The 27,846-nt window shown below is 36.8% G+C and overlaps 1 protein-coding gene across 2 annotated transcripts; it reads right to left on the bottom strand.

Annotated features, from left to right (window-relative positions):
- Positions 1-7,196: 7,196 nt before the first annotated feature.
- On the bottom strand, positions 7,197-21,814 carry LOC145997082 (uncharacterized). 2 transcript variants are annotated; one of them, XM_083133701.1, is made up of 5 exons: positions 21,724-21,814; positions 19,740-19,803; positions 12,548-12,580; positions 9,755-11,701; positions 7,197-8,803 (listed from the first exon to the last, which is right to left on the bottom strand). In XM_083133701.1, the coding sequence occupies exons 1-5, from the start codon at positions 21,730-21,732 to the stop codon at positions 8,673-8,675; spliced, it is 2,184 nt and encodes a 727-aa protein (XP_082989827.1). In that variant the 5' UTR covers positions 21,733-21,814; the 3' UTR covers positions 7,197-8,672. The 2 variants fall into 2 exon arrangements, with proteins under 2 accessions (XP_082989827.1, XP_082989828.1); XM_083133702.1 differs by lacking the exon at positions 12,548-12,580.
- Positions 21,815-27,846: the final 6,032 nt, after the last annotated feature.

Raw genomic sequence — 27,846 nt, 5'->3', positions numbered from 1 at the left:
AAAAACTTGTTGTAGACATAAAAATCAAGCCAGGCCATGATGATGTTGTTAGGACCATCAATGAGCACCTTGAATCTGTAACAAGCAGATTGCTTACAGCAGAAAAAGAAATAACAGGCATAATTGAAAATCCTAAACATACAGTAATTCTTGAATTGTACAGCATCCCCAACAAAGAATATGATTCTCCATTTACACCAGGTGGCAAAATATATATGCTGTCCCCTGCACAATTTTATTACCAATTTTTTGTTGGGGGCACATTGAGACCAATCAAGATCAAATATTGGCTTCAACCACAGGCACACCACTACCCTACCTTATCAATAACAAATGCTGATAACAAAGTGAAAATCAGCAGTGTAGAATTAGAGGATTTTACAGATCCCAATACATTAGAAACAGCCTATGTTGAAGATGATGGCTCTTTGGAATTTCATATACAAATAGGGGACAAATTATATTTAGAAAATCCTGTAGTATCAGCTTCTGAACACCCTATAGTTGCAATATTCTTGTTTACATATTATGTCTAGACAAATTATTGTTGATGAATTACACAGACAAGCCAGACATAATTTTAAGAGACTGCCAGTAGTCACAAAGGGCATAGATGATTTATGGCAGAGCGACTTGATTGAAATAGCAAGTGGACAGCTGAAAAACTTAGACAAAATCAACAAGGGCTACAAGTATCTACTCACTGTAATAGACACATTTTCAAAATTTGCCTGGGCTGTGCCACTCAAATCCAAGACTGGGGCATGTGTTACAGAAGCTTTTAGAACAATCATCAATCAGAGTGGAAGATCACCGCGCTATTTGCAAACAGATAATGGCAAAGAATTTTATAATTCTGTGTTTCAACAAATTATTAAAAGCCAGGCAATAAAACATTATTCGAGTTACAGTGATCTCAAGGCCTCAATTGTAGAGAGATTCAACAGAACCTTAAAAAATCTTATGTATAAACAATTTACACTTCAAGGTAATTATAAATGGATTAATATTCTTCCAGAACTTATACATAAATATAACAACTCGGTCCATTCCACAATCAACATGAAACCCTCTGAAGTAATAAGCTCATCTGATGAGCAAAAATTGATCAGCACTGTTTATTATCCTAGATACAAGCCAACAACAAGAAAAGCCAAATACAGGGTGGGCGATCAAGTAAGAATCAGCAAATATAAGCACTTATTCAAAAGAGGCTTTACAAGAAACTGGAGCACTGAATTATTTACAGTGGTTCAAGTTAAACCTGGGACCCTTAACACATATATAATAAAAGATCACCGAGGAGAAATTCTCAAAGGCAGGTTTTATGAACAAGAACTCAGCAAAACTAAACAGCCTGACACATATCTCATAGAAAAAATTATCCGCAGAAAAGGCAACAAATTATTTGTCAAATGGCTAGGACTTCCAGAACACAGCTGGATCGATGCAAACAAAATAATAATATGAGCACCTGGGATGTTATAAAGAGGCTGCCAGAACCTGAACAGCAGAATAAGAGAAATAGAAACTTGCTGCCTGATAATATTAGGTGTCTTATTGTTGGGCCATCTGCTTGTGGTAAAACTACACTAATAGTTGATAATTTTTTATTGGCACCCAACTGGTTAGACTGGAAAAACAGGCACTTGTATGTCTTTTCTAAGAGCTTGGAACAATTAAAATATCAGCAGCTGATGAAGCTATATGATGGATTGGATATTGCCATTTTTGAACCAGATGTTAAGCCACTTCATGACTGTCTCGATAATTCTGTTGTTGTGTTTGATGACATTATACTGGATAATCAAAACAAGGTTAGAAATTTCTTTACACAGGGCCGACACAAAAACATTGATTGCTTCTACCTGGCACAGACTTTTTCAAAAATTCCGAAGCAGCTGATCCGAGACAACAGCAATTTTATATGTGTGTTTCATCAAGACCATACCAACCTCAAACACATACATGATGAATATGTAGGTGGGGACTTGAGCTACAATGATTTTTCCAAGTTTTGCAGCAAGTGCTGGAGCCAGGACAGTTATGGGTTTGTCACAATTGATATGACAAGAACACCCAACAGTGGCAAATACAGAAATAAAATCAACAATTTTTTAGACATTGAAACATATATAAATAAACATGAAAAGGCCAATCATTGATGATCTTAAATTAAGAGATTATCTTGTAAAAAGATTTAAGGGATGGAAATCAGAGAACCGGGGAATTTATGAAAAACACAAACAAACAGAACAGCCCATAATTGATGCTATTAATAATTTAGGTAAAAATATCAAAACTGTTACAGAGCAAAATCAAAATTTGCTCACAGAGCTTGTACCTGTAGCTGCAAGGAACATATTAGATTATCCATTCACCCCACTTTCCAGTATTCACACACCTAGTCCTATTGCTCCTAGAAGAATTGAAGCTACTCAGGATCCTATTGAATTGGGTCTTCTTGCTCAAAAATATTTAACCACACCTAAAGACAATAAAGATGAGGTGTTTGGCTTATATGCTGACATAGAGCTTGATGGTAGCATCATACATAGAATTGGCAATTTCAGAGTAACATTTATGGGAGATGATCTGATTGTATATTCAGAATCTCGTCTTGGAGAAAAAGGTGCTTTTGTTAAGTACCCTGGAACACCTGGATTGTGGGAACTGATGACTAGGAAAAGGCCTGGCAGCTATACAGATCAAGATTATGAATATTACAAAGAAATATTAATAAAATCAGATGCTCTATACCAGAACAATGATCCCACACAAAAAAGAGTCAAGTCGAGCAGTGGGGCAAAATACAACAATTTAATCAAGCCCATATGGTCACAGATCAAGACTGGCAGTGGAATCAAACAATACAACACCCTGCCTAAAGAATTTGTCTGGGTTGATGATGTCAGGAAACTTGTAGATAGGTTATTGGTGATAACTGGGGAGGAAAATGCTGGCAACCACAATTTTTACAATGAAAAGGTTGGAATTATGGACATGATAAGCACCAAATTGTCTAATTTTATAGTGAATGACACTAAGGGGATTGGATATCTCATAAAAATTATTAATACTCTACCACCTAAATTTTGGAATATTTCTGAGGGTCGGGGCTTGGTTAATGACATTATAAACAAACTGCCATTTGAACTACACATTCCAGGCTATCAGTATTGTGGTCCAGGCACAAAATTGGACCATAGATTAAACAGAGGTGATCCTGGTGTTAATCCCCTAGATGCTGCTTGTAGAGACCATGACATAGCATACAACACACATTCTGATCTTGACAAGAGACATGTTGCAGACAAGAAATTAGAAGAGGCTGCATTTGGTAGATTTGTAAGCAAAGATGCTTCTTTGAGTGAAAAAATAGCAGCATTGGGAACCACCATAGCTATGAACACCAAACAAAAACTGGGGTGGGGGTTGTGAATATATATATAATAAACCTACAATGAAGGCCAAGGGTGTTATGTATCAAATACCTTATGCAGGTCTCAAATCTCTTGGGCCTATTGACAGCCTTTTAACTAAAAAGCAGCGCAAGAAAAAAAGCTCTTGTATTGCCAAGGGCCATGGTATGAAATTGTTGCTTAGCACCCCCAATTAAAAAAATTACAGCAATCAAGAAAAAAATCACATGTGGGGGGATTTATATTTACTATCCCTGCCATCTTAGCTGCTCTCGGGGCTGTGGGGAGCTTGGCTGGGGGATCAGCCGCCATAGCAAAAACAGTAATAGATGCCAAGAAGAATAGGGCAGAATTAGATGAGCAGAGGCGCCATAACCTGGCCATGGAGAAACAAGGCAAAGGTGTTAAGAGAGCCATGAATAAGTTTAAAAAAAACAAGAGCCGCTTACAAACCAAGATATTGAAGCTTTAATCAAGCCACTGGGCATCAAACATTTTAGAGGTGTGTACATGTCTGATTCTTTACCAGAACAACCACTCAACAAAGAGTGTGGCATTGTTAATTTGGATGAGTACAAAAATCAGGGCACTCACTGGATTTGTTATCTTAAATATTTAAAAAATGAGGCATTTGTGTTTGATTCATTTGGAGGTGTTCCACCTGAAAATTTAATAAAATATCTAAATTCAGCTAATCTTTATTACAATAATGCCCGTGTTCAAAACTTCAAAGATGTTAATTGTGGACAGTTGTGTTTATCTGTTCTTAGATATATGTCTCAAATAAATAAACCATCAATTGTAAATTTTCAAAAGGCCTTGTGGTATTTAAAACATCATGGGGGTATTCCATCTCACCAGCCAAAATTCAATATTGAAACTCAAATTACATGATGATATAGTATATCCCAAAACAATAGCTCTCAGAGCATTTTATGGCATGTACTTAATCCCTAATATTACACACCACAACAACACAATTGCAGTAGGGGATGAAAAAATTTTCATCACTCCAGGGCAATATAATCTATCTACTTTAAATGCTCAATTACCCAGAGGTATAGTATTAACTCAAAATTCTGTTACTCACAGAGTAGAGATTGTATCTGCTACAGAAACAGTGGATCTGGGTACTATAGGAGAGCTGTTAGGCTTTGAGAACAACACAAAACTTGAACCAGGCATCAAACACACTGCTATTAATATACCTAAATTCTTAGCCATAGAGACTCTAAATATTCACTGTAATGTGGCCGAGGGTATGATCACTAAATCAAATGGCATAGGCACTCACAAACAAACTGGCATCATTGCAACATTTAAACCTAATTCTGAATTTATGGAGCCCATCATCTACAATCCATCCCCAACATTATATTTTCCTGTGTGTCATAACAGAATAGATAATATTGAATTGATGGTCACTAATGAAAAAGAAGAATTAGTTGATTTTGCTGGAGCCACAACAACTGCAATCATAGAGATTAATATTTAAATAAAAATACATACAAGAAGAAAATGGAAAATATTGAGAGTTATGAGCTACAATCATTCCCCCCAAACAGGAGGACATTTGCAAATTTAAATCAACCCAACACAGAGATTGAGGTTGATCTTGATGTAGGGGATGGCTTTATACACCCCCACAGAGCAGATCTATACATCAAATTTGATGTTGTAAAGCTCGATGGTACAGATTATCCGGCAAATTCAAATATAAGACTTGTAGACAATTTTGTGCCACATCTATTCTCTGAAATTGAGATCAGAAAGCATGGCGTTGTTATAAACAGAGTGGATTATCCCGGCATTACCTCCACAGCTTTGGCCACATTAAAATTATCCAAAACCGAGGCTTCTTACTACAAAATAGGTGGATTTGAGGCTGGTGATAAGATATTATCTAAAAACCACACAGTGCTGTTCCCCATGCGCCTATTGCCAGGATTCTTCTCAGATTACAAAGATATTATGTGGAAGGGTGGTTTAAGAATCACATTTAGAAGAGCTGCCAATGATAATAATGCTTTGATGAGGTACAGTGCAATAAACTATACAGGGGAAGCTCTGCCTAATACCCTACCTGATGAGGGCAAATGCATTATTCAGACTATGGAGTTAAGAATCCCGGTTGTTGAGTATGAAGCCAGCTATGCTCTTAAACACAAAGCAGATATAATAAAAAATCCACAGATTCCATTACAATTTTATACATATCAATGTGTACAGAAGCCCGCATCTGGTACCTATTATGAGTTTGATGCTACAAATTCATTCTCCAGCATACAATACGACATGCCTGATTTTGTGGTGGTATTGTTTCAGACTGGAAGACACAACAATCAGGAAAAAAATTCAAGTAAATTTGATAACTGCAACATCAAAAACATATATCTTAAAAATGGCAGAAATGAGGTATTTCCTAGAGAAAATTATAATTTAGACATGTCCAAGGATGATTTCCTCAAATTATATGAGGCATTTTCGGCTTTCAAAAGAGTCACTACTGGCAATACTGACATGTATTACACACCAGATGAATTCAAAGCACAGAGACCCATGTTTGTAATCAACATTTCAAAAAGGAAACAAGTTGTGGTTAATGACAGGACAAATATTAAAATTATCTGTGAATTCCATGAGGCATTACCTGATGACACCATATGTAGTGTTATTCTCATAGGTGAAAAATCATATGTTTATGATGTAAGAAATGAGAGAGTCACGGAGCAATTCTAGAGGGTCTCTGCATATAATATTTTAATATTAGATAAACAAATTAAACCTGGTATCCAATTGAACTTAAACCGGAAGTAAATATGTGTGGGTAGGTATGGGTTTTTGGCTTAATTTTAAGTGTAGCCAAAAAAAATATCAATTTTTAACAAGTTTATGGACAAAAATCTGGCTGATGCAACTTTTGTAAGTGTGGGCAAATCAATCTGAGAGGGCTCATCATTTGTACACTGTAGTTTCAGGGCATTTTTACAAAAATCTTGGATTAGACAGGGTTCCACACTTGGCCGATTGGGGCATATGCCCGATTTGCCATTGTTTTAAGTGTGGACAAATCAATCTGAGGGGGCTCATCATTTGTTGTCCTTATAATACAGTCAATACAACTAAGAGACTATAAATGCTGTAATTTTGAGAATTTGTAAACTAAATCCTGATTCAAATGGCAATTCATCCTTCTCATTAGCAATTCACTAGATGATGATGATTAAGTTTTTTTTAAGCCGTTTTTCTCTCTTGACTAATGACGACAATGGGGATGAATGATGATAATAAAGCGAATGAACTGAAACTCACCGTAGGGAAAGCATAGTTCCGAATATTAATTGATGATGGTCGTTTTGAAGTAGGTGTTGTTCGGGGACATATGCATAAATTCACATACACACTGAAACACATTACGTTCTTGAGATTGAATATGAGAAACATATGAATCGAATGTGCACGTGGTTTCAAATTCACGATGTGTTCTTGAATCGCTAGAGATAACCATTCCGAAGAATGAAACGTGTAAAGGCAAGTTGAGGGCCTCCCCGATGGCGCAGTGGTAGTTTCGTTGCCTTGTAATCAAGGTGTCCCGGGTTCGATACCCGGGGGAGGCACATAGTAATTCGGATCCCACTTTAAACTGTAGGTCCAGTCCTGATTAGCCTTACTGTGCATGAAGTGGACTTAAAACACCAAATCAATCAATCAATAAAAACAAGTAATAGGTCACTTACAGTTCATTTCCTATATTCTAATAATAAATTGTAACACTTATTTTCAAACCATATTTTATTTAGGCACTTTTCGGTGTTAATAGGATCGATTACACATATCGAAAAATAAAAACTTTTACTCAAAATAAATAATAAAAACACTGGAATCTTCATCTTAATATAAACAGTGGATTATCATGTTTGATACAATTGATATTAATGTTTCACATATCTTCGAAGTTCTGGCTCTGGTATAGGAAGTTTTTATTAGTTTAACAAGTACATATTTGTCACATGAACATTACATGTTTCACATATAAGTTAAACCATATTCTTTTAATTTTTGAATATGAATAATCATATCATGGAGGGATAAATCTAAGAAAAATGGAACATTAAAATGAATACAAATGTTCAAAAATTAATTTAAATAATTACTCTTAGAATTTGTTAATTTTTGTTAGTGTAGCTATTACCTCAAAAGAGAACTGCGACGCAAATTTCGAGACTAGGATATTTTGTGATTGGCATTTTTCAAGATTAACATTACATTTAGTGAACTTATATAATTCCAAAGAATCTTCATTAAAATTCACATAAATATGTGAAACAGCAATCATGTGTATGTTTCTTAATACGCTTTGATCTGTTATTCTCCCTCCTATTTGAAGGGGAAAGTTTTGATATTTTTGTTTACAATTCTTTCTACCACTATATTTCACTTAAAAGAGCTTCACTTACTGTTGTATTCAGATAGAAGCATTGTTTCTATCGGTATTAATTATTTGCTCATTTATTTTAACTTAATTTTTCTTGCATTTAAGATATTGTCGTCCACTTTGAAAGATACAGAAGTGTTACAAATATGCCTATTCTAAGTACGAAAATAAAATCGGACATTTTTATAATAAATGTGTGTTTACAAAACATACGTATAATTAGTATTGCCAACAGACTAAAATCAGTCTATCTACAGTATTACAATTTCGATGAATCGTACAAATAAAGACGACTAAGTATAAATTAAAATTTTGAGGCTATAACAACAATGAATTTTTCCTATTTAAAAAAATATTTGTAATGATGTGGCCATGTGTATATTTAGCACACACAGCGTCTAAATTCAGGGGAATAAAATGTGATTATTCTGAACAACGTGTATTATTTTATTAACATTAAGTATTTAAAAGCAACTAAAAACGACATAACAATATAAATACAACAAAACTGATGATTTAGACATTTTTTTATGTTTACTTGGTTTGGTACTCTCTTCAGTTCCAAGTATGATGAAATTTTAAATTGTAACCTTGTGTGTAACACATTGCAATTGCCTAGGTTATTTTCAAGCTCAGTTATATCGCAAGTGTGGAAAATGTTCGTTACAGAGTACCTCCTTGTGACATTCGGAAACAAAATTGAATAGTACGGGATTTCCCAACAAAGTAGTACACCTTTTCGAAACATGAGATTACAATTCTACATCTTTGGCACTCAATGTTGCTGACTTCATCTGCGCTTTGACCCGTTTTGGTCAAAGAGCGAGAGGCCATTTTATGTTCTTCGCAATGTGGCCAACCCCTTCCGGAGGGAACCAGGAAGGAAGCTGCTCCTGATGGGCTCCTTCGTTGCGTGGCAACACTTCTTGGCTGTCGTCAAATGCACCTGGAAAATTACAGTATCTTAGAGTGACCTTTGGAACAATTATGCACTTTTTAATATATCTCGTTGGGGGAAGGGGGGGGGGGTTCCGGACCAAGTGTCTCAAATAATAATAATAATGCACACGTATAAATTAAAATTATATTATAATTGTATTAAATTAACATATTAATGTATTGATTGATTGATTTGCTTTATTTTACTTCACTTCTTGTGCCACTTTTGGCTAATTTGCTAAGATGGGGATGAGTGATGATATGATGAAATTGACGAATGGACACACAAATATCCATGCCCACGGCCGGAATTCGTACCCGGGTGCGATGTGCTAACCACTCCGCCACGGGGGGCGGCTAATATTAAAATATGTAAATTCATTAATATTGTATTGATATTATGACACGAATAGGTAAAAAGACAATATAAGAATAGTGATATAACAGCAAGTACTCATTATCTAGCTTAGGTGTAGTAAAGATCACAAAAAAATATAAATCAACTGTTCGGGCAAGGAAATTAATATAAAAGGATAAAGAATTGAATAGTTATTGAATAACCAAAAAGGATGTGAGATCTAATTGCTAAAAGTAACTTCCTGATTGATATTTTATGCACATTATTACAAGTAACAATGTTCGTAAATCTTCCTTGGTACTGTAATTCATAGCCGCATGATATCAAACTAACCCTTGCCTTCCAGTAAGAAAAAAATATTTTAACGTTAACAATGTGACTTGTGAGTTATACTAAATGTATGTAAATATTTATCAATAACTTACAGTTTTCAAATTCCACCAAATTTAGTTTCTCTGTACTTGGATTGGATTTCCTCATAATGAGTAAAAAATATTTTATAAAAACCGGAATCCAACATGATTTAACAATGTTGAAAGATTAATTCGACAATGAGATTGATAAAGCAAACGTTTCATATTAAAAATAAATTGTAATTACCTCTATAGATGGCTTCGTTGGACATATCTGATCCCTTCACGCCGTTTTCCTTGGAGTGGAAACTATTTCCTGCGTCCTTGAAGTTGTTGAAAGGGCTTTCCGTGTGTTCCTGATGGTCGCGCTCCTGAATGTTGTCCCAATGGTCACTGGGAGTATTGGAGAAGTCCTTCGCCTGATCCTTACCAGCCTCACTCCCGCGGATGTGGATTTCGCCGAAGCCTTTCCAGTGATGTCTTTGGCTGCCGGAATCTGCCGCCTTGTGATGATACTTCGCCATCCCTTTCCTCTTTCCCTTGACCTTCCTCCTCCTGGGAGTGAACGGCGCCTGGTGGCCGTTGACAATGACGTCACTTCTGCCGATCTCTTCCATGCGTTTGATGTAGTCGGAGTGCTTCGTGTCCATAGGATTGGGATGAAAGTGTCCGTTGTTGCTTGCTTCCGATGGAAATCCGGTGTTTTTACCACCTTCATAGGCAGAACTGTCGAGTTCCTTCTGGAACGGGCCGTCGTGCGATTGGTAAGTTGGAAGCTCTGGTGCAGCGTTGGGGTTTATCACCACCGCAGTCATTCCATCATGGGTAGATTTCTGCAACTGCTTTTTGTGAACGCTGGGCTTGTACTCGTACTGATTATGCTGATCTTGGTTCATTCCTGAATAGTGATTCTCATTGTAAGTTGCAAATTGGTGATTGTCTTTGAATGGGTAGTTGAAATGTTCGGACATTGCTGTGTCCATGTCGTGACCATAGTTGTGAGTGTTAAGGTTCACGGGTGCAGGTGGTTCAGGAACCACTATAGGCTTCTTCTCAGACTCGAACGGGACATTGTCAACAGGAGCATGGTTCTTAGCTGCGGTAGGCACAGTGTGAGAATTCAGCTGTGGCGCTACTTGATAGTAGTTTCCAAAAGCGGAGATGGTCCCCATTCCAACTTTACCCTGGTAATCTGGATTGTACCTGATCGCATCTTCAACTCCAAACATTTGATAGTTTATTCCAGGAGACGGGTTTCTTTTCGGTTCATTGATACCGCTCCACTGCTTGTCTGAAACTTCGGGACCTTTAGCGAGGTGATTGGAAGGGGGCCACTCCTTCTCGAACTGCGGTCGTGCGTCGTAAATTGGGGGTTGGAACTGATCGTGTCGATGCTCTGGAGAAAATCTTGGAGAATGGGCCATCTGGTCTTCGAAGAGCGGCTCTTTCTGAAAAGATTTTTCATTGTGCTGAAAGTTGCTAGGACTGTACAGAGTCTCACTAGAATGGTCACCCTCGAAATGACTATCAGCTGCACTTAGAACAGGGTTCTTCACTGAATCTAAGTTAGTCTGGTGCGGGATCGAGTCGACGTACTGTGTAATTTGCTTGTTTTTTGAGTAACCGCCAAAGCTCTCATTTAAGAGCTTCTTGTAAACCTCTAACGAAATGTCCCCTTGCCTGAAATCACCACCGTCTGTGTATATAGCTTCAGCATCTGTTATCTGGTCATGCTTTTCGTAACTGTTTCCAAATTTTTGTTTCTTATTTTGTGGCTTCCTCCAAATCTTTTCCTTGAAGATGTCTTGCTTAACTGAATGTTTTTCTGGATAGAAATCTTTCACGAATTTATCCTTCCCATTAACCTTAACAAACTGCGGTTTCGAAGGTTCGTCATTATACACACTGTATAATTTGTCTTTACTATAAATTGGTTTGTCGTAACGTTTGTCCGTTGGCAATGAATATAGGCTATTATGTTTGAACACAGAATCTGTAAACATCGGAGGTTTGAAAGTAAACTTGTCCACGTGGTAATCAACAGCACCGTCAGGTTTCACGTGACGATGGAGATGAAAGTCATTGAAAAATTCTGGTGTCTTTATGTGAAATTTTTCAATGGGAGAAGATTTGATAACAACTGGAAATGGTCTGAAATTGTACTTGCCGACATGATGTTCCATAAGACCATCACCTGGAAAGCAAAAAATAATATTGAAAATGTTTCCATTCGCAATGACAAATTCATATGCTAAATTAACACTTAAATCAACATAATTTAGTACCATTGACACTTGTCTCAATACCGTACATAAGGAATGGGTTTGAACCCCGATCGAAATGTATACAAACCAAAGAAAATATGTTTAATTGTATCCTAAGTTGAAACATGTAAATATTAGGGCTGAACTGATACCACTTTGAACCAATACCGATGACGATATTCTCGAATATTCCAACCAATACCGATGCTTCAAACATGCTAATGATTAAAAGTTGTTCAAATCTAATTATATGAATCATTTTACCAAGATTTTTGCTTTAAAATATTTATCAGAATATTAAATTACATGTTATGTTACCACAAAATTCAGTTTTTTGACAAAACTGGTGCCAATTAAAGAGAAGCCCATGACGTATTCACCCATGTTAGCTGTTTTACGACCGGTAAACCAATTTTTTTATTGTTGGACTTCTGTTTTTGTTTTCGCCTGCATTGTTTTTATTTCTATTACATCTAATTAATATATAATAAACATATACAATAAATAATATATTTTTATAGACTGGTGTTCTAAGGTGTGAATTTATTAGTATAAAAAATTCATCACCGTGAATTCCTATAGGAAGAAATTATTCTAATAACACTTTTGAAAATAAGACATACATGTGAATTCACAGTTTAGTCATGAATGAATCGTCAACACAATACAATGCAGTTATTTATTTTCGTTTTATCAGGTATAAATTAATCCTGGTAGAGACTGAATACCTTTCCCACAGCTCATTACTTCAAATTACACTATCATAAAATACCTACTCTCAGTTTGACGCATCCTCCCGTTTACACCGCCTGCAATGAAACAGAAGACCACAGATGTGAAAAGTGAAAAGAAAGCATGGTACACTGCAAAGTTTTCTGGAAACTTCAACGATAGTGAAAACATGAAGACAACAAAATACTGAAGATGTCTTTAAACATGTTCTAGTATACTGAAAACGAAACAAGGTTTGGTGATTTTATTAAAAATACAAAAGATAGAGAAAAAAGCGTTTACAAAATACTTAAGATGTTTTTGAACATGTCACTACATTGAAAATAGAATTACACTAACGTAAGACATTAATAATGAGCATAGTAATGAACAGAAAACAAATATAAAAATAAGAATCTAAAAGTGTATATTACATAATATGTCAAATGAATTAAAAGAAAGGTTAGATATGATAAACAGTTTTACAAAATAAAATAAAATTAGTCGTTATTTGTATGAATCATTACTTTAGTTCATGCAAGAGCGAGCTGAAATTGTAAGGAAATCATTGAAGTATTAAAGTAAACAAATTTTCGAAAAGTGTAAATTTATAAGGAAGAAAGAAAAGTGTAAGAAGACGTAGTGATCTGTCAAGAAACCTAATCGAAAGTACACACACAAATTTAACAATAATACGATCAGAAATATTTGGCCTTCATTCAAAATTTTACAGTAGTATCTATGGGAATTTAAAATGCAGTGGTTGGAAGTGATTAGATATGTCAATGATTTGCCTCAATATAATTTTTGGGAAAAGCCCCTCTTTAATATTTAATTTTCAATTTTAGTGTCCTAAGCTGAAAAAGTATGAGGCTGTTATATGTGGTTTGTTCTTTAGAGTATGTGATTTATAGAGACTTTGTCCAAGTATGATGGAGGGAGAGAAGGGGAGAAGAAAATGGAATAATAAAATGAAGAACGCAGTGCGTGAAGAAGAAAAGTACTTAGAGGAAAAAAGAAATCTAGACTGTTTAAAAAAGAAATACAGGTTAGAAGAAAGTGGAGGGTTAAATGGACAAAAATAATAAAAATAGAGAAGAGAGAAATAAACAGAAGAAATAATTTAAGAAGAATTGATAAGAAACAGAGGAAATGAAATAAAGGCAATGAAAACGGGAGGCAAACATTTATGTAAGTTTTTCCTTTTGTTTACGAATTGTCAAATATCTCCCCTTGGCCCCATACCCAAGAGTTCAATCTTTCGAAGAAATACTGATAAATTATTATTGGTAGCCTATTGTAATAAGTACCATTGAAAATTCCCTCAACTGAATCGTAAAACAATCATTACTCGGCAAGAATAACTAGTTTCACAACTTGTAAAAGGAAGTCAAAAGTTAATGCTTTTTTATTATCATTTTAAATTACTTTTTATTTGTAACGCATCACTGTATTCCCAAAATGGAAGCATAAACATTAAATTCCGAACGTGCCACTAATGATATTCACAGCGTTGAACTCGTGAATACAGGAATTATGATTGAACGATTTCGTGGAAAGCCATGCGTAAATAATTATAATTGTCTGTCACGTATACCGTTTCCCGTTACATATCTAAAGTTATAACTGTAACAATATGCACTATATATCATTGAACTGGATCCATTACATTTCAAGCATGACCTATAGACGAAGGACTGATGTTTTTTGACTTTTTAATTACAAATATGTACACGTATAATTTTTAATTATTTTGCCTCGGTATGTAGGTAAACAATCATTGCAACTTACAAAATACCTCTATGCATTTGTAAATATTATGACTTCTGCGTGTGATATTGAAGTATCATATGAACTATATTGTACGCCAATAACAAAGTAATAATCCAAATATTAATGAATATATGACACGAACGTATACTACTGGTTAGGTACACGTCATCGTTATTACATGAAAAGAATTTAATGTTCGAATATTCCATTTCAATGTAATGAACTGTAAAAGTAACGCTAAAAGTAAGTTTGTACTAATATTCAGTACAATCCAAGCATTATTCAATTGATTAATTTTCTACAAAACTTTGAATTAAGTTTAACGTTATATCTTTAATCCTGAAAAAGCGTGGTGTTACTCCATTTTAAGCGGCTAATTATGTAGGTGTAACTCTTTAAGTTATTGCACAAAAGGCATACTTATTAAGAAGGTTTGAAATAATGTATATAACTTCGCTAAAATGTGTTTATGATGTGTGCTGTTATTATCAGCCTTCGGTTTAAGAATCTTGTTTTACTGCTCAAATATTCCATTAAATCCAGTCAACTGATATAAACCAACTTTTATATTCGACCAAATACTCTGTACGATTGTGTCATAATTTATATTAAATTTTAAACGTACGTGTTAATTAATGTGTAAAGTTTAATATATTTACGAATAAAATTGTTGAGATCGGGTCATCGACTTTTAAAAAAGTATTTACCGTTCCGCAGGCTACGAAGACTGGGAACAACTGGAATACTATCCGTAACAAAAATATTGAGCCCTCTGTTTGCGTGCTTGTAAAATTGTACTCCGTGGGTGGGGAAAAGTCAAATACACCTCATTGGAAAGCTTGAAGTATCTATTTTCTAATAAGCGTCATCTAAAAATTATCCTTCGTTGCATTTTCGTATTATAATTAAAAATTCGCTCAAAAGTGTAGTTTTTCTTCCAGTTTGCAAGAACGGGGAACTTAACATCATGCAGTTCATAATCCACAATTGATATATTATTGAGATTTTTTGTACGTGAGGACGGATTGTTTTTGTATCTCTGTGGAAGAAGTCAAATGCAGATCTTCACTAGATGCTTCAAAAATTGAAATTTTAGGCAAACGTGCAATCTTGAAATGCGTAATTGAAAATTCAATTAAATTGTAAAAAGCCGTTTATATGACACATTTGATCCAAATCCAGAAGTTTAACATGTGTATCTCGAGTATGACCACAGATATAAATTATTATTGACCACTCCTAATATGGTAAACGCGCGGATGACGTATGGCGAGATGCGGTCAATCTCAGACTCCGCGGGCTGCAGGTGACTTGCACAGTGTTGCCGCTTCGCTGCGGGAATACTGGAAGTGCGTTCCGTTGGTCCGATCCAAAACATTGTGGCAGTGTAAAATAATGAATAAACAATTTATCATATTATGAATGAAATACATTTTCTTTGCATACTTTAGTTATTGTTATATATTGTAGCTTTTATCCAATCTTTATACGAACGTCATTTTCTCCGTATAATTTTATGTCGCTCATTTAAAAAGAGTAAGTGCAACGATGAGCTTGATTTGATGAAGGCAATGAAATATTTTACCAAATATTGAGAACCCATGACTGCTGGCTTCGCAGTCTCCTCTGTATAAAAAAAAAATTACGTGCCTGCGATGTACAGCAACAGCAACTTCATAACAAAGGAAAACAGCAAGAAAAAGTGCATGTAAGGGATCTTATGTATGCGTGCGAGTTCAGGCTATATGGTAGGAACACAAGAGTGATAAAAGAAAATCTGCATTCGTCAATTACAGCATCTGAACAATGCTTCTCTGTGCAATGCTTACAATGCTTACTTTCCGTGTCAAAGCTGCTGGCTGAACGCAAAGTTTAAAGGGCTGCCGGCGGCGCGTGGTAACAAAGCGCACTTCGTCGTAGCAACGAGGCGAAAAACGCGCGAGCCGGTTGCCAAGAGAAACAATTCTGTCTGTCGTTTTCAATTCGCAGAATATGAAAAGATAAGCCATAAAAATTTGATTTTTATTCCATGCTCATTATTTAGATATGCTTTGCATCGCCATTGGGCTGACCATTACCGAGATTGCAACACTGTTATTAAACATTAATATTGGCTGTTCTACAAATGATAGCAACATTTTATATGGCCGAGATATTTACACATAAACAAGTTTCAATCACAAGAAATTTCACATTTTTACGACTGGTTTTCAAGAAGCTACACACTATTGAATTCGACTTACATAAGACACACATGAAAAAACTACACTTTTACGAACATTTTTGTTTGAATAGAGAACAGACAGAGCTAAAATCAATTTCTCTTGCTTTTTTCTAAAAGTAGACACTTGTAGCTTTCCAATGAGATATATTTGAATTTTTTCTTCCCACGGAGTACAATTTTACAAGCACGTAAACAGAGGGCTCAATATTTTTGTGACGGATAGTAAGTTATGTGTGAACAAAATTTATGTATAAACAGAGCATTTTCTGTAAACTCTGGGGAACACTTGCATTGCCAAAATAACGGGGTTAAAAGCCTCGGTATAGTTAATAGGTTTTCACTTACAAACTCAATCTGGTTCAAAGTATTTGTACATTATCAAAGCTTGAATAAAAGCTTAAAAAGAGAATGAATAACCTTTTATTCCAAAAGATATAGCTTAAAGAAATCCTGCACAAATTAACGTTACCATAAGCCTCTCTGAAAGTCGGATTGCTGGTGATTCACGGACGAATCAGAAGCCCAATTAGGGTACGTGTCGAACTATATTTTCTTCCAGTGTATGAAAATAAATTAGAAAACTGAGAAGTCATTTTACTTGGCAACATTTATAAAGATTGAACATAATTGCCACACTAGTGTGTACTGTATGTTGCACGGATCTTGATATGATCCGGTAATTTCAATGCATTAACTCATCGTATGTTTTACATTGAATGGGAATGGGGATGTTGTACTACAGCGAGTCACACACCGTTCAAATTTGACCTACATGGTATGATCTTGTGTGTAAAACCATCTTCAGTACAAGAGAAACGCGGTGATATTTTGAATTTCTCCTTTCATTGTGTTAGGATCCGTGTTCTCATCATAATGCGAGCACTCGTTTACACTGACAACAACGAAGCTGACCCACTTTATGAAAAAATGAACGTTCCACATGGATTATGATACTCTGACATATGCTGTGACTAATCACTCTTCCCCTGCTCCATTTCCTTCTTCTTCACTTCTCTAATTGACGTCGGACACCGGTCACTCCTCTTTTGTTACAATTAGTCATAGGCGTAACTTGGCGGGGGCAAGGAGGAGCACTTGCCCCCCACCCCCAATTTCCAGTTCATTATAAAAATCGAAGATTACCGAAATCAGTGGTTTTCTCAACTATCGTGAGACCGTTGCCAGGAAAATTCTCCCCTTTCTTTAAAGTTCATGCTTCGATCCCAACGATTTATATTAATTAATATGTACCCCTGAAATTAAATATTAACAAATAAATTATGACAATCATAAAGAGTAAAGTTGGAAAATGTCTACGCTTGTTGACAAAAATATTAAGTTGAAATTAGTTGTCAACAACTAGGATATAAGAAGCACTTTCATTGATATTCGGAAGCAATACATTAATTTGGTTTATTTTACTTCCCTTTCTGCAACTTTCGGCTAATCGTGAAGATGAGGACGAGCGATAACAGGATAAAACTGATGAAGGGACACTCACAAAGAATACCCATTCGTAGACCGGTATTCGAACACGGGACCTCTGGCGTCGTAGCGCGCTGTGGTAATCACTCCGCCACATTGTAAAGTGGAGATCCAAACGTCATGCAATGAAACAAAAATATCTTGATATTGCAAATGTTGCAAAAACCTTACAAATGTAGAATAGATCTCTCTTCACACTTACTTAGCCTATGACAAGAATAGCACCACAAGTCAGTGGCGGCGATTGGGTTCAAAAACTGGGGGCCAAGGTGCCAAAACTGGGAGGGCAAAGACAGTATATTTCCCTTTGTAGATAAGGTTTAGCATAGTGCGGGTACAAAAGTGGCGAAAAGTTGTGGACGCAACTACCCCCCCCCCCCCTCCTAATCGCCGCAACTGGCTGAAGTAGATCACAAAGTAATTGAGCGTGAATTATGACACACGGAGAAGCCAATTAATAAAACGAACGTAGGTGATTACTCAGGAAGTAGACTGTGACGTACAGGAAGTGTACCATACCCTGATTTTATTTAAGCGGAACCTCATGCACTAACCTTCCCATTGGCTTTGATGTTATGAATATAAGCATAAAAATAAACAAGGGGTACTTATATATACTATTTAGAAATACTGTGGCACACTGACAATAAAGTTATTTGTGAAAGTTGAGTTTAGTAAATGATTAACGGGAAAAGATTTTGAAAATATTCAGAATATTAGGACCTAAGTAGCTATTCCAATTGACAAAAATATTCGAAAAACATTATTGAGTTTATATTAATTCGCTTTCATCGCCATCTTTCGCCATGTTATCGCCATCTTTCTAAGTGGTTGCCAGCTTAGGCTGCAAGTCGCTTAACCCTTCCTGCTCTTATTCGAGAAAGACCCACCGTTAAAATTCAAATTTGGAGGCTGCACGGACGACAGTCCCATCTCAGCGACTCTGATTTCTGACCATCACACTTTCGAGCGTATACAATTAAATATTTTAATCTCACAATAATAGTAGACACATAGACGTATGTAAATATCCGTCCTGGCAGTTTCAGCCCACAGTCATCTATTTCATTATCATATACCACTGTGTATTGGTAACATACAGTAAACCTCATTTTAACATTAACATGATGACTGTGTTCACTTAAGTTTCAATTTCAGTGCGTGTTTCACATTACGATCCATATTTGAGATCCCACTACTTGGCGGGGGCAAGGTGGGGGCTTCCCCCCCCCCCCAAGTTTCAGGTTTGTTAAAATTTACAAGTTAAGGATACTTTTGTTAACATCCTAAGACTTGAGGAGCTAAGTGATAAATAATAATATTTATGATTTCGCAAATGTAACAGTTATTTAGCAAATAATCCTGGACAGTTTTTGTCTTGGATGAAAAACATTCCGACTTTGCCCCCGAAGTTCCGAATTCTACTTCCTAATATTCCGTGTTCCTGTGTCAGTGTGTTCCAGAGTTCTAGCGGCCAGAATGTCCCGAGCTCCACTGTTCCTGTATTCCAGTGTTCCAAATTCTAGACTTGTGCATAAATACCCTAGATCTGCCCTAGGTGTATCCACTAGGTTTCTAAACCACAGTACTGTCCACCTGATTGCTTTAGTTATTATCTGAGACTGTTAATTGGAATTTTCTATTCTAATCTGCTTGTTCATTAGCTAACGAGAAAATAAATGGTATTGTTAAATATAAATATTAAAATAGAAAATGCTCGTTTATAAATGAATTTGCAAAACAATATTTTACATTGAGCTCTATAAAATCCTCACCTAGGTAAATACTTCTGCAGAATACATCGGGAACAGCTGTGGTTGCTACTAGAAGCAACCATACCTGTAATAGAAATAGTACAGTTGTAATACAACAAATTAGAACATGAAATGCATCCCACCCGCAAAGTCTATGGCGCATTCTCCTTTCCAAAATAGCGCATCTTCACCATTCACTATAATTTTCTAAAGCAGAAATTTTGTGCGGACAACAGAATAATTAAGCATCACATATTTATATGAAGTATGGTTTACAACATACTCATTTTAGCTTCACATGACCGTAACAGTGAAACACGACTCCATATGAATGACCGTAGCTACTGACACTGGCGTACGGAGGGGGCGCTGATGGGGCTACAGCCCATCTCCGAAATTTAGAGAAAATCAACATTTTCAAATTAAAGCAATAAAGAACGGGGGGAGGGGGTAAACACAGTGGTAAATGCACCCTGATTATCATTTTTGAGACTGGAAAGTTTTAAATATATAAAATCTCTTATTGGGTATATGTCGCCCCCCTCTTCCCTAGAACGCAGCTCTATACTATTCACCTTTACAATTCCAGTCCCTCTCGAAAAGTTGTGGCAACAAATTTATTGATAAGATCCTCATTTGCCAACTTCAAAAATGGAAGTGGTAGCTACACGTTAATCACTATTTTACCTGTAATCCCAAACGAAGTGATGCGTTGAGCTCTCTACTCATGGTCCCGACACCGAGTTAATCCGTCTCTGGATTTCATATAATTTCGAGTTCCGGCTTGGACGTTGGTATTTGTGAGAGCCGTTTTATCATGCTCATCATGGGACTACAGTGGATTACTGAACCTTAACTCACCCTTCCACCTGTTGTCATGAGTCTCCGCTGCACCATTCTCAAATGTCCACACTAAAGTCGACATTATTCGCCTATATCAACCTTGGTCATGCTCCTTATCTATGTCCACTTGGGTTACAAATTAATACCCCACCATGAGGATAACTACTACTTATACTAATGATATGTCTTGTTCATTCCCGTCCAACTGCTTCATCCATCCCAATCACCATTGTTGGTTCTTTGTACAACTCCTATGGTTCCTTGGTAAATCCTTTTCTATGTGATATGCCCAGTGATCTACGAAATATTTTCCACTCAAAAGTCTCCAATGCCTATTCCCATGAACGTCCGGAAGGAGGGCATGCCCCCCCCCCACCCCACTGGAAAATGAATGTCAACCTAAAATTATTTATTTCACACATATAATCGGTCACAGTTACAAGGGCGTTGCAGGAACATGATAACTTCAGACTGAAGTGTGTTTTCTTGGGGGGCAACACTATTATGGGTGGAAATATGTCCCGTTTGCCCCCACTTGGGAAAAATTACCATGCTGACCCCTCTCTGGAAAAAATATTGTGGACGTCCATACCTGTTCCTCTTCTTTTAGATGTACTCCATGTTTCCGAAGCATGTATCAACACTGGCCTTGTGCTAATCCTTCTCGAGCAAGAATACAACTCTAGGCAAGCCCAAGCACCTGGCGATGCGTTGGTAAGGAATAAGAGTGGGAGATAACATATTCCTTTCCCGCTCGTTCCAAAAATAGGCAATTACTAGATTACATAGTTCAAAGAATTACTCGTAACAGCAGGCCTCCCCGATGGCGCAATGGTAGCGTCGTCGCCTTGTAATCAAGGGGTCCCGCGTTCAATACCCGTGGAGGCACATAGTGGTTCGGATCCCACTTTAAAAAACTGTAGGTCCAGTCCCGATGAGCCTTCCTGTGCACAAAGTGGACTTAAAACACCAACTCAAACTCGTAACAGCTTATCCTATGTATTTCTTCCTGGTCTAACGGTCTTTCATCAATTTCATTTAACTTATAAATTCAGCAGGAAAGTGACGTAAAACAAGAAACACATAAATATGAAATACATATCGAGCATTTCTAACAAGTATTTTTAGTAAATAAATATTTTAGTAGAAAAGTAGTACTTACGTAATTCATTTTGGCTTCACTTGACGGTTTCCCCGTCGAACACACGTACCTCGGAACCTGCACGACACCTGTTGGGAAGCCACGAAGTAACTGACTGGCAAACACCCGTTGCAATGTAACTTATGATCTATATAAGGTGACCTCAAAATCCAGCCAGCTACTCTAGCTGTGTCACGCCATGCGAGTATCTTACGGAGAAAGTGATGCACAGTTTTTTAGAGACTGTTATCCGGTGCTTAGGAGCAAGCAGAGCGCGTCACTAAATTTATTTTGCGGCAAACGTTTCGGGTGGCTAATAAACTGTGCTGGCCAACACGCGCAAGGAGGGCTACAAGTAGTTCGCGCGTTTGTGGAGCAGCGCTTGTGTTTGCCGTGTTTCTTCTTGTTTTTAAGAGATGAAAGTTTTTAATAGTCGAAAGTAGCTATTTTCTACAAAGATACAACTGGATACTTGCTGTCAAACACTTGTTGTGTCACACCATTCCAATATATCTTCTGTGTTTTTCCCCCAGTGCAGCGGCGCCAACTTATCATGAGCATTGTGTGGGCCGAATTCGGAGATTTATTTTTAATGGAATAATATATGCCATTAGTAGGTTGAGGATTAGCTCTAAATTTATTTTTTGTTCCTTGGCCAGAAAATATAATGTTTAACTTTTAACACGTTAACTGCCGTGCGGGTCCCTTGGGCCCGACATCAAGATTTCTTATGAGGCCGCGTTGGTCCCATGGGACCCACGTTGTAACGTCTAATTCGAATCACTCTGGCAGGCCAACAGTTCTTCGCGCAAGCATATTTCATATTGGTAAGTCCCGGCATGGCGCCCTAGAATCCAACGGCACATGCATTTTTGGCAACTTATAAACAGCTATGCCAATTTTTTTTATATATTTATTATTGTTGTTGATATGAAGCATGTAGTATATTCCTTAGACCGTCTTATGGGTAAATGACCTCATTATTTAAATACAGCATTTTAATATATTTATTTTTAATTTATTTGTGGTATTTGTATATATAATTAGACAGTGGTATTGGTGCATCAACACTGAGGCTATTTGCACCTATGTAACGCCTTGGCGAGGCGTCCCTATAAGAATGGGGACAATATTTGCATTTGTTGCCTTTACTCTATTTTCACCAATTATGCGAAATATGTGTTTCATTTTATTTTTTAATATTTTATTTATATTTTTCTATTATTTTATATTTTTTATAATATGCACCAACTTACGAGATAATCTTTAGCATACATTTTATATAGGTATTCATATAATGGCATATATTTTGGGAACATAGGAAAAAAATATAATACAGCACATAGGCTACAGTACATAATATTCATATTTTTGTAAGCGAAATGAGTTACACTACTGCATTGCAAATGTTTTCACAAAACTTTTGAAAAGTTTTGAAAAGTTTCAGTCAACACTTGAAAACTGTGATCACTCCACGTGAACTTTATTGAAGCAAGGAACACACATATGTGGTTTACCTTCACACCCTTCACAAAAAGTAACAACCTTTTTCACTTCATTCGCTGCCCTTTTTCGGCCTTTTTTCAGAGACCAATTTGCTTAGAATACTTCTAACTAAGCAGGTCAAATATAAAGCTCAAAATTGATTGTTGCTTTTCAATCGCCGGTGGAGCACTGAATGAATGTTTTCCTGTTGGCGCCGCGTTGGTCCCATGGGACCGACACACTATAATTTCGATTTATCGATAAAATAAAAACCAAATTCGAAATTTGATAACATGAAGTTATTTTACAACAGAAACACTACCCAATGGCATTAACGGTGCTGTCAGTGAATATTGAAAATTTCATCCGGCAGTTAACGTGAAATCTTTTCAGGTCATTTCTGAGAATGTATGAATTTTATAGTGACTGTTTTTTTTGTTATTATAGTTATAATTGCCTATCTCGAAGACAACTGCTTTTCATATTTTATACTAGAAAACGTCCCTCAGCTTATGAAAACAGAATGTTTTATCATTTTATATTTAAAGAATTCTCACAACTTAATTACTGAAGTCCTGTTATCAAAATATTTCAAAATAACTTGTTAAATATCAAATATGATACTTTTGAGTGTCCTATATTAATTATATTATCTGTGGTCACATCGTTATTAGGAAATTAAATGAGAAAAAGGACTTAAAAACAGGATGAGAACCGATAGGCATTAAGATCTCTCAAAATACGCAGGTAAAAAGCACCGGAAAATACAAAATACACTTACAGATTTGAAGAGATTTGAGAGATCTTAATGCCTATCGGTTCTCATCCTGTTTTTAAGTCCTTTTTCTCATTTAATTTCCTAATAACGATGTGACCACAGATAATATAATTAATATAGGACACTCAAAAGTATCATATTTGATATTTAACAAGTTATTTTGAAATATTTTGATAACAAGACTTCAGTAATTATGTTGTGAGAATTCTTTAAATATAAAATGATGGAACATTTTGTTTTCCTAAGCTCAGGGACGTTTTCTAGAATAAAATATGAATATATTAATGGGCAAATTAAATCAAGAAGAATTAGGTGGAGAATGGGAGAGGAAAGAAGAGGAGGATTCTTGTTGGGAGGGAAACCTGATGGTAAAGGACCTGTAGGGAGGCCAAGACGAAGATGGAGGGATAACGTTGAGATGGACCTAAAGGAAATCGGCAAGGATGGAAAAGATTGGATTGATCTTGCCTAGGATAGGCACAGATGGAAGGCTTGTGCTGCTGCAGCCATAAACCTTCGGGTTAAAGAAAGCTAGAGAGCGAGTTTAGTTAATAGGAGAATTATTTGTTGGGCTCGAGCCCCACAGACTCATATAATTTGGAGTCACAGCCGCAGTAGAAGCAACTGGATATTTGATGTCAAACACTTGTTGTCTCACAGCTTTCTACTATATCTTCTCTGTGTGCCCCAGTGGCAGGTCTAACGGCCCCGTAAATATGTGGTGTAGCAGGCCTGGTTGTAAAGCGTGGGGATTTGTTTCGTTGCGTGCCCAAGGCGACTTCGTGGGGTGTCATACCCCCACCCCCTCCTTTGGTTCAGTATTCCTAAAGAAAGAAAGTCAAAGAACGGAAAATATGGCAAAATGAGGGCTGATTACTAAAAAAAAGAATACATCCCCCGTTTCGAAAATCCTGGGCACGCCACTGATCACAAGAGTCTACCCTAGAGAGCGTCATCTTGGGCACTCGCCTCAGGCCAGATAAAAATACTGAAATCATCTTCCAAAAACGAAGTTTTTCTACCTAAAAAATCTGTTCAATAATACTTCAATTGAAATCATTATTCGTTTAATTCTAGAATGGAATCATGATATGAAAACATTAATTTGTAAATTTACTACAGCGCACAAAATTCGAAATTCCTACTAGCAGAGCCTTTAAACCAGAACAATAATGGGGCTGCCTCAAAGCGCAAATAGTTCCATCTAGGTGTTTACGTAAATGAGGATTTAGGTGGGCAAAACCCATACATTTGCCAAATGCCATTTAACAGACGTCTTGCTTGCACACAGTTTCATCCATTGAGACTGGTGTTGAATTATCAGAACTTCTGTTGCAGATATTCTACACATCTTCAAGGTATGTACTTTCTGTGGGTGGAGTATGAATTCATTTACTGTATTGTGGGCATTGTTATACAAGGAGGTTCATACGCTGCTGTTTTCAGCTGAGTTGGAATGATGTGTGTTTCTTCCCTTTGACTTTTAAAGTTTGCGGTACGAGGAGGGATAAAGATGTTTATCCCGAATGATTCAATAGGTCTTGTAAATGCAACCAAGAGAAAACTGGCTGCTAACTCGTGCTAATTCGCAGTTACGAAATGGACAAAGAATATCAGTTACATACGGCTTCACAGTGACAAATATGCCTGCATTGAAATAGAATTTCATTAGAATGTAATATTTAATGTAAACCGAGCAGGATCGGAATACATTGGGGACCAGTTACAGCATCTCAGTCCAACATACCTCTCATTTAGCAATCGGGAAGATGTGACAGTTTTTCACATATTCCTTTGCAACAAAGTGAGCGGTACATTATCTGCTCAGGTGTGTTACATTTGTGGCGCTTGGCCGACAAAAATTAAAACAATTTTGACAAGATCACTCATAGAGCGACAAACGTTGGAAACTGCGAAATATCTTGCAGCAAAATATTTCTTGTAATATACGTATGATCGATGGCGTACACAAGATCTTGGTGCACTGACCAGATGCCGTATCAGCAGCTGTACTTCCAGTAGGCAGCTCTCTGAGGAGGCAAAGGAGACGAGAATCAAGAGAATTAAGAAAGTGATTTTTCCGAGAGCTCCCGAGTTTTTACCAACGAAGATCTTTTGCATCGTCTGCTTATCCCGTCTGATCCACTAATATCAAGCCTTTGGCCTATGCCTGCTAAGAAATCATGCAGGCACTTTAATTTTAAATCCGCACGGGCAGCAATAAAGGCGAGTAAGAGCCTATGTGGGCTGCGAGTTTGACTTAGATGTTGAAGGTAAATGCTGTGATGGTACCTTGAAAATTAACCACGGACGGTCTCCTTCTAATTTATTTTCTCCCTTGTCGCGCTGTCGAAAGTCGAACACTTAGGTCAACAAGTCAGGGCAGGTGATTTATATTCTCAATAAATCTCACTAATAGTTCTCCAACTTCAAAAATAGTTTGCTTAAGAACTTACAGAACATCTGCTTCCGTGTGAGACACGTGGCTATTAACTTCTTCACGTGACGAACACATCCTATAACAACTTAAATGACTGGTGTTAAGAGAAATTGAGGTTGAAACCAATCTCTCTAACATGTCGATTTATCGCTAAACAAAAAGTTCAACAAGCACACGCTCTAGGCAGCATCATAAAACAATACAAATATGCAATAAAATTATTAACATAATTACGTTACGTATCCCTCATTTTCATTTTCGAGTTACGTGTAGCTAGGCAGCCTGGCAGGAAGTATAGGAAAGTGTTAACTTCAGCACCAGTTCAACGAAAAGCATTCGCCAATATTTGCAAAGGAAAATTGATGAGAGAGAAAAAGGGGAGGAGTTTTGATTAGGAGGAATGCAAGTTGGATCTGGCTCGAGAGAGACAGGGGGTTGGTCTTGGGTTTTGAAGAGAAGAGGAGAGTGGTTCTGGAGTAAGAAAAGGGAGTTTTGAGTTTTGGAGAGAGGAGAGTGAGTTTGGTCTTGAAGAAGATTCAGGCTTGATGCAGACTTTTAGAAACTTGTTTGGAAGTGGAGTGCAGCGAAGCTGAGTGACAATTTAAGAGGCGAACTTCAGCAACCGAGTGAGTGTTACTTTAGAAAACCTTCTGTCCACGCTTCTAAAGAGAGACAGGTAATATACTTTTCTAATGCCATCCTTTGCCAATGAGACTTAAGGTCATAGTAACCCAAATCATGAGAGTTGCCATTTTATAAAGGGTTCTGTAAATTTAAGTGTATTCAGGTACCTCCTGCAGTTAGCAGATACAGCCAAGCGAGAGCTTACGAGCTACCGCTAACCCCCAATAGAATAATTACTTTAATCTAAAAGGCTCCAGGTTTGATCCCCGAACCTTTCGAGGTTCACACACTCAGTAAAAGTGTGTCTCAAGACGATTAGTACACGCAACAGTCCACGTTATTATAAAGTTTCAAAAGGCATTGTCCATAAAATTAACTATTTCTTCGCTACACGATCAGTCTTAAGCGCGAGGAAATGCTCATCAGAAAACAATTCCTGTTTTCCATTACATAATACCGAGGGTTGGACTTAAGATTCAATCTTAATATTCCGGTTTCGAGTCACATCCAAGAAGTGGGTGTGTCATTAACAATTTTCATTCGTCTATCATCCTTAAGACTGAGGATTTATTGATTATTATCATTATTTTTTATTTATTATCTTAAAAGGGTTAAAATTAAGCCACACAATATATAATTTAAACTGACATCGTGGCGGAGTGGTTAGGGCAGGGATCTATGTTCGTTTCATAATGAATAACTTGAACTGACTTTTCATCGAAGTAATTGTAACTCATCCAGGGTCGTAGCCAGGCAGGGGCCGGGAGGGGGGGGGCTTAGCCCTTCCTGGCATTCCATCAGCCCCCTAATGAAGTTT

Source organism: Lepisma saccharinum, chromosome 13, assembly GCF_977018435.1.
Source record: "Lepisma saccharinum chromosome 13, izLepSacc3.1, whole genome shotgun sequence".
Lineage (NCBI taxonomy): Eukaryota > Metazoa > Arthropoda > Insecta > Zygentoma > Lepismatidae > Lepisma > Lepisma saccharinum.
The sequence above is the reverse complement of the archived record's forward strand: the minus strand, read 5'-3'. Positions and strand labels throughout refer to the sequence as shown.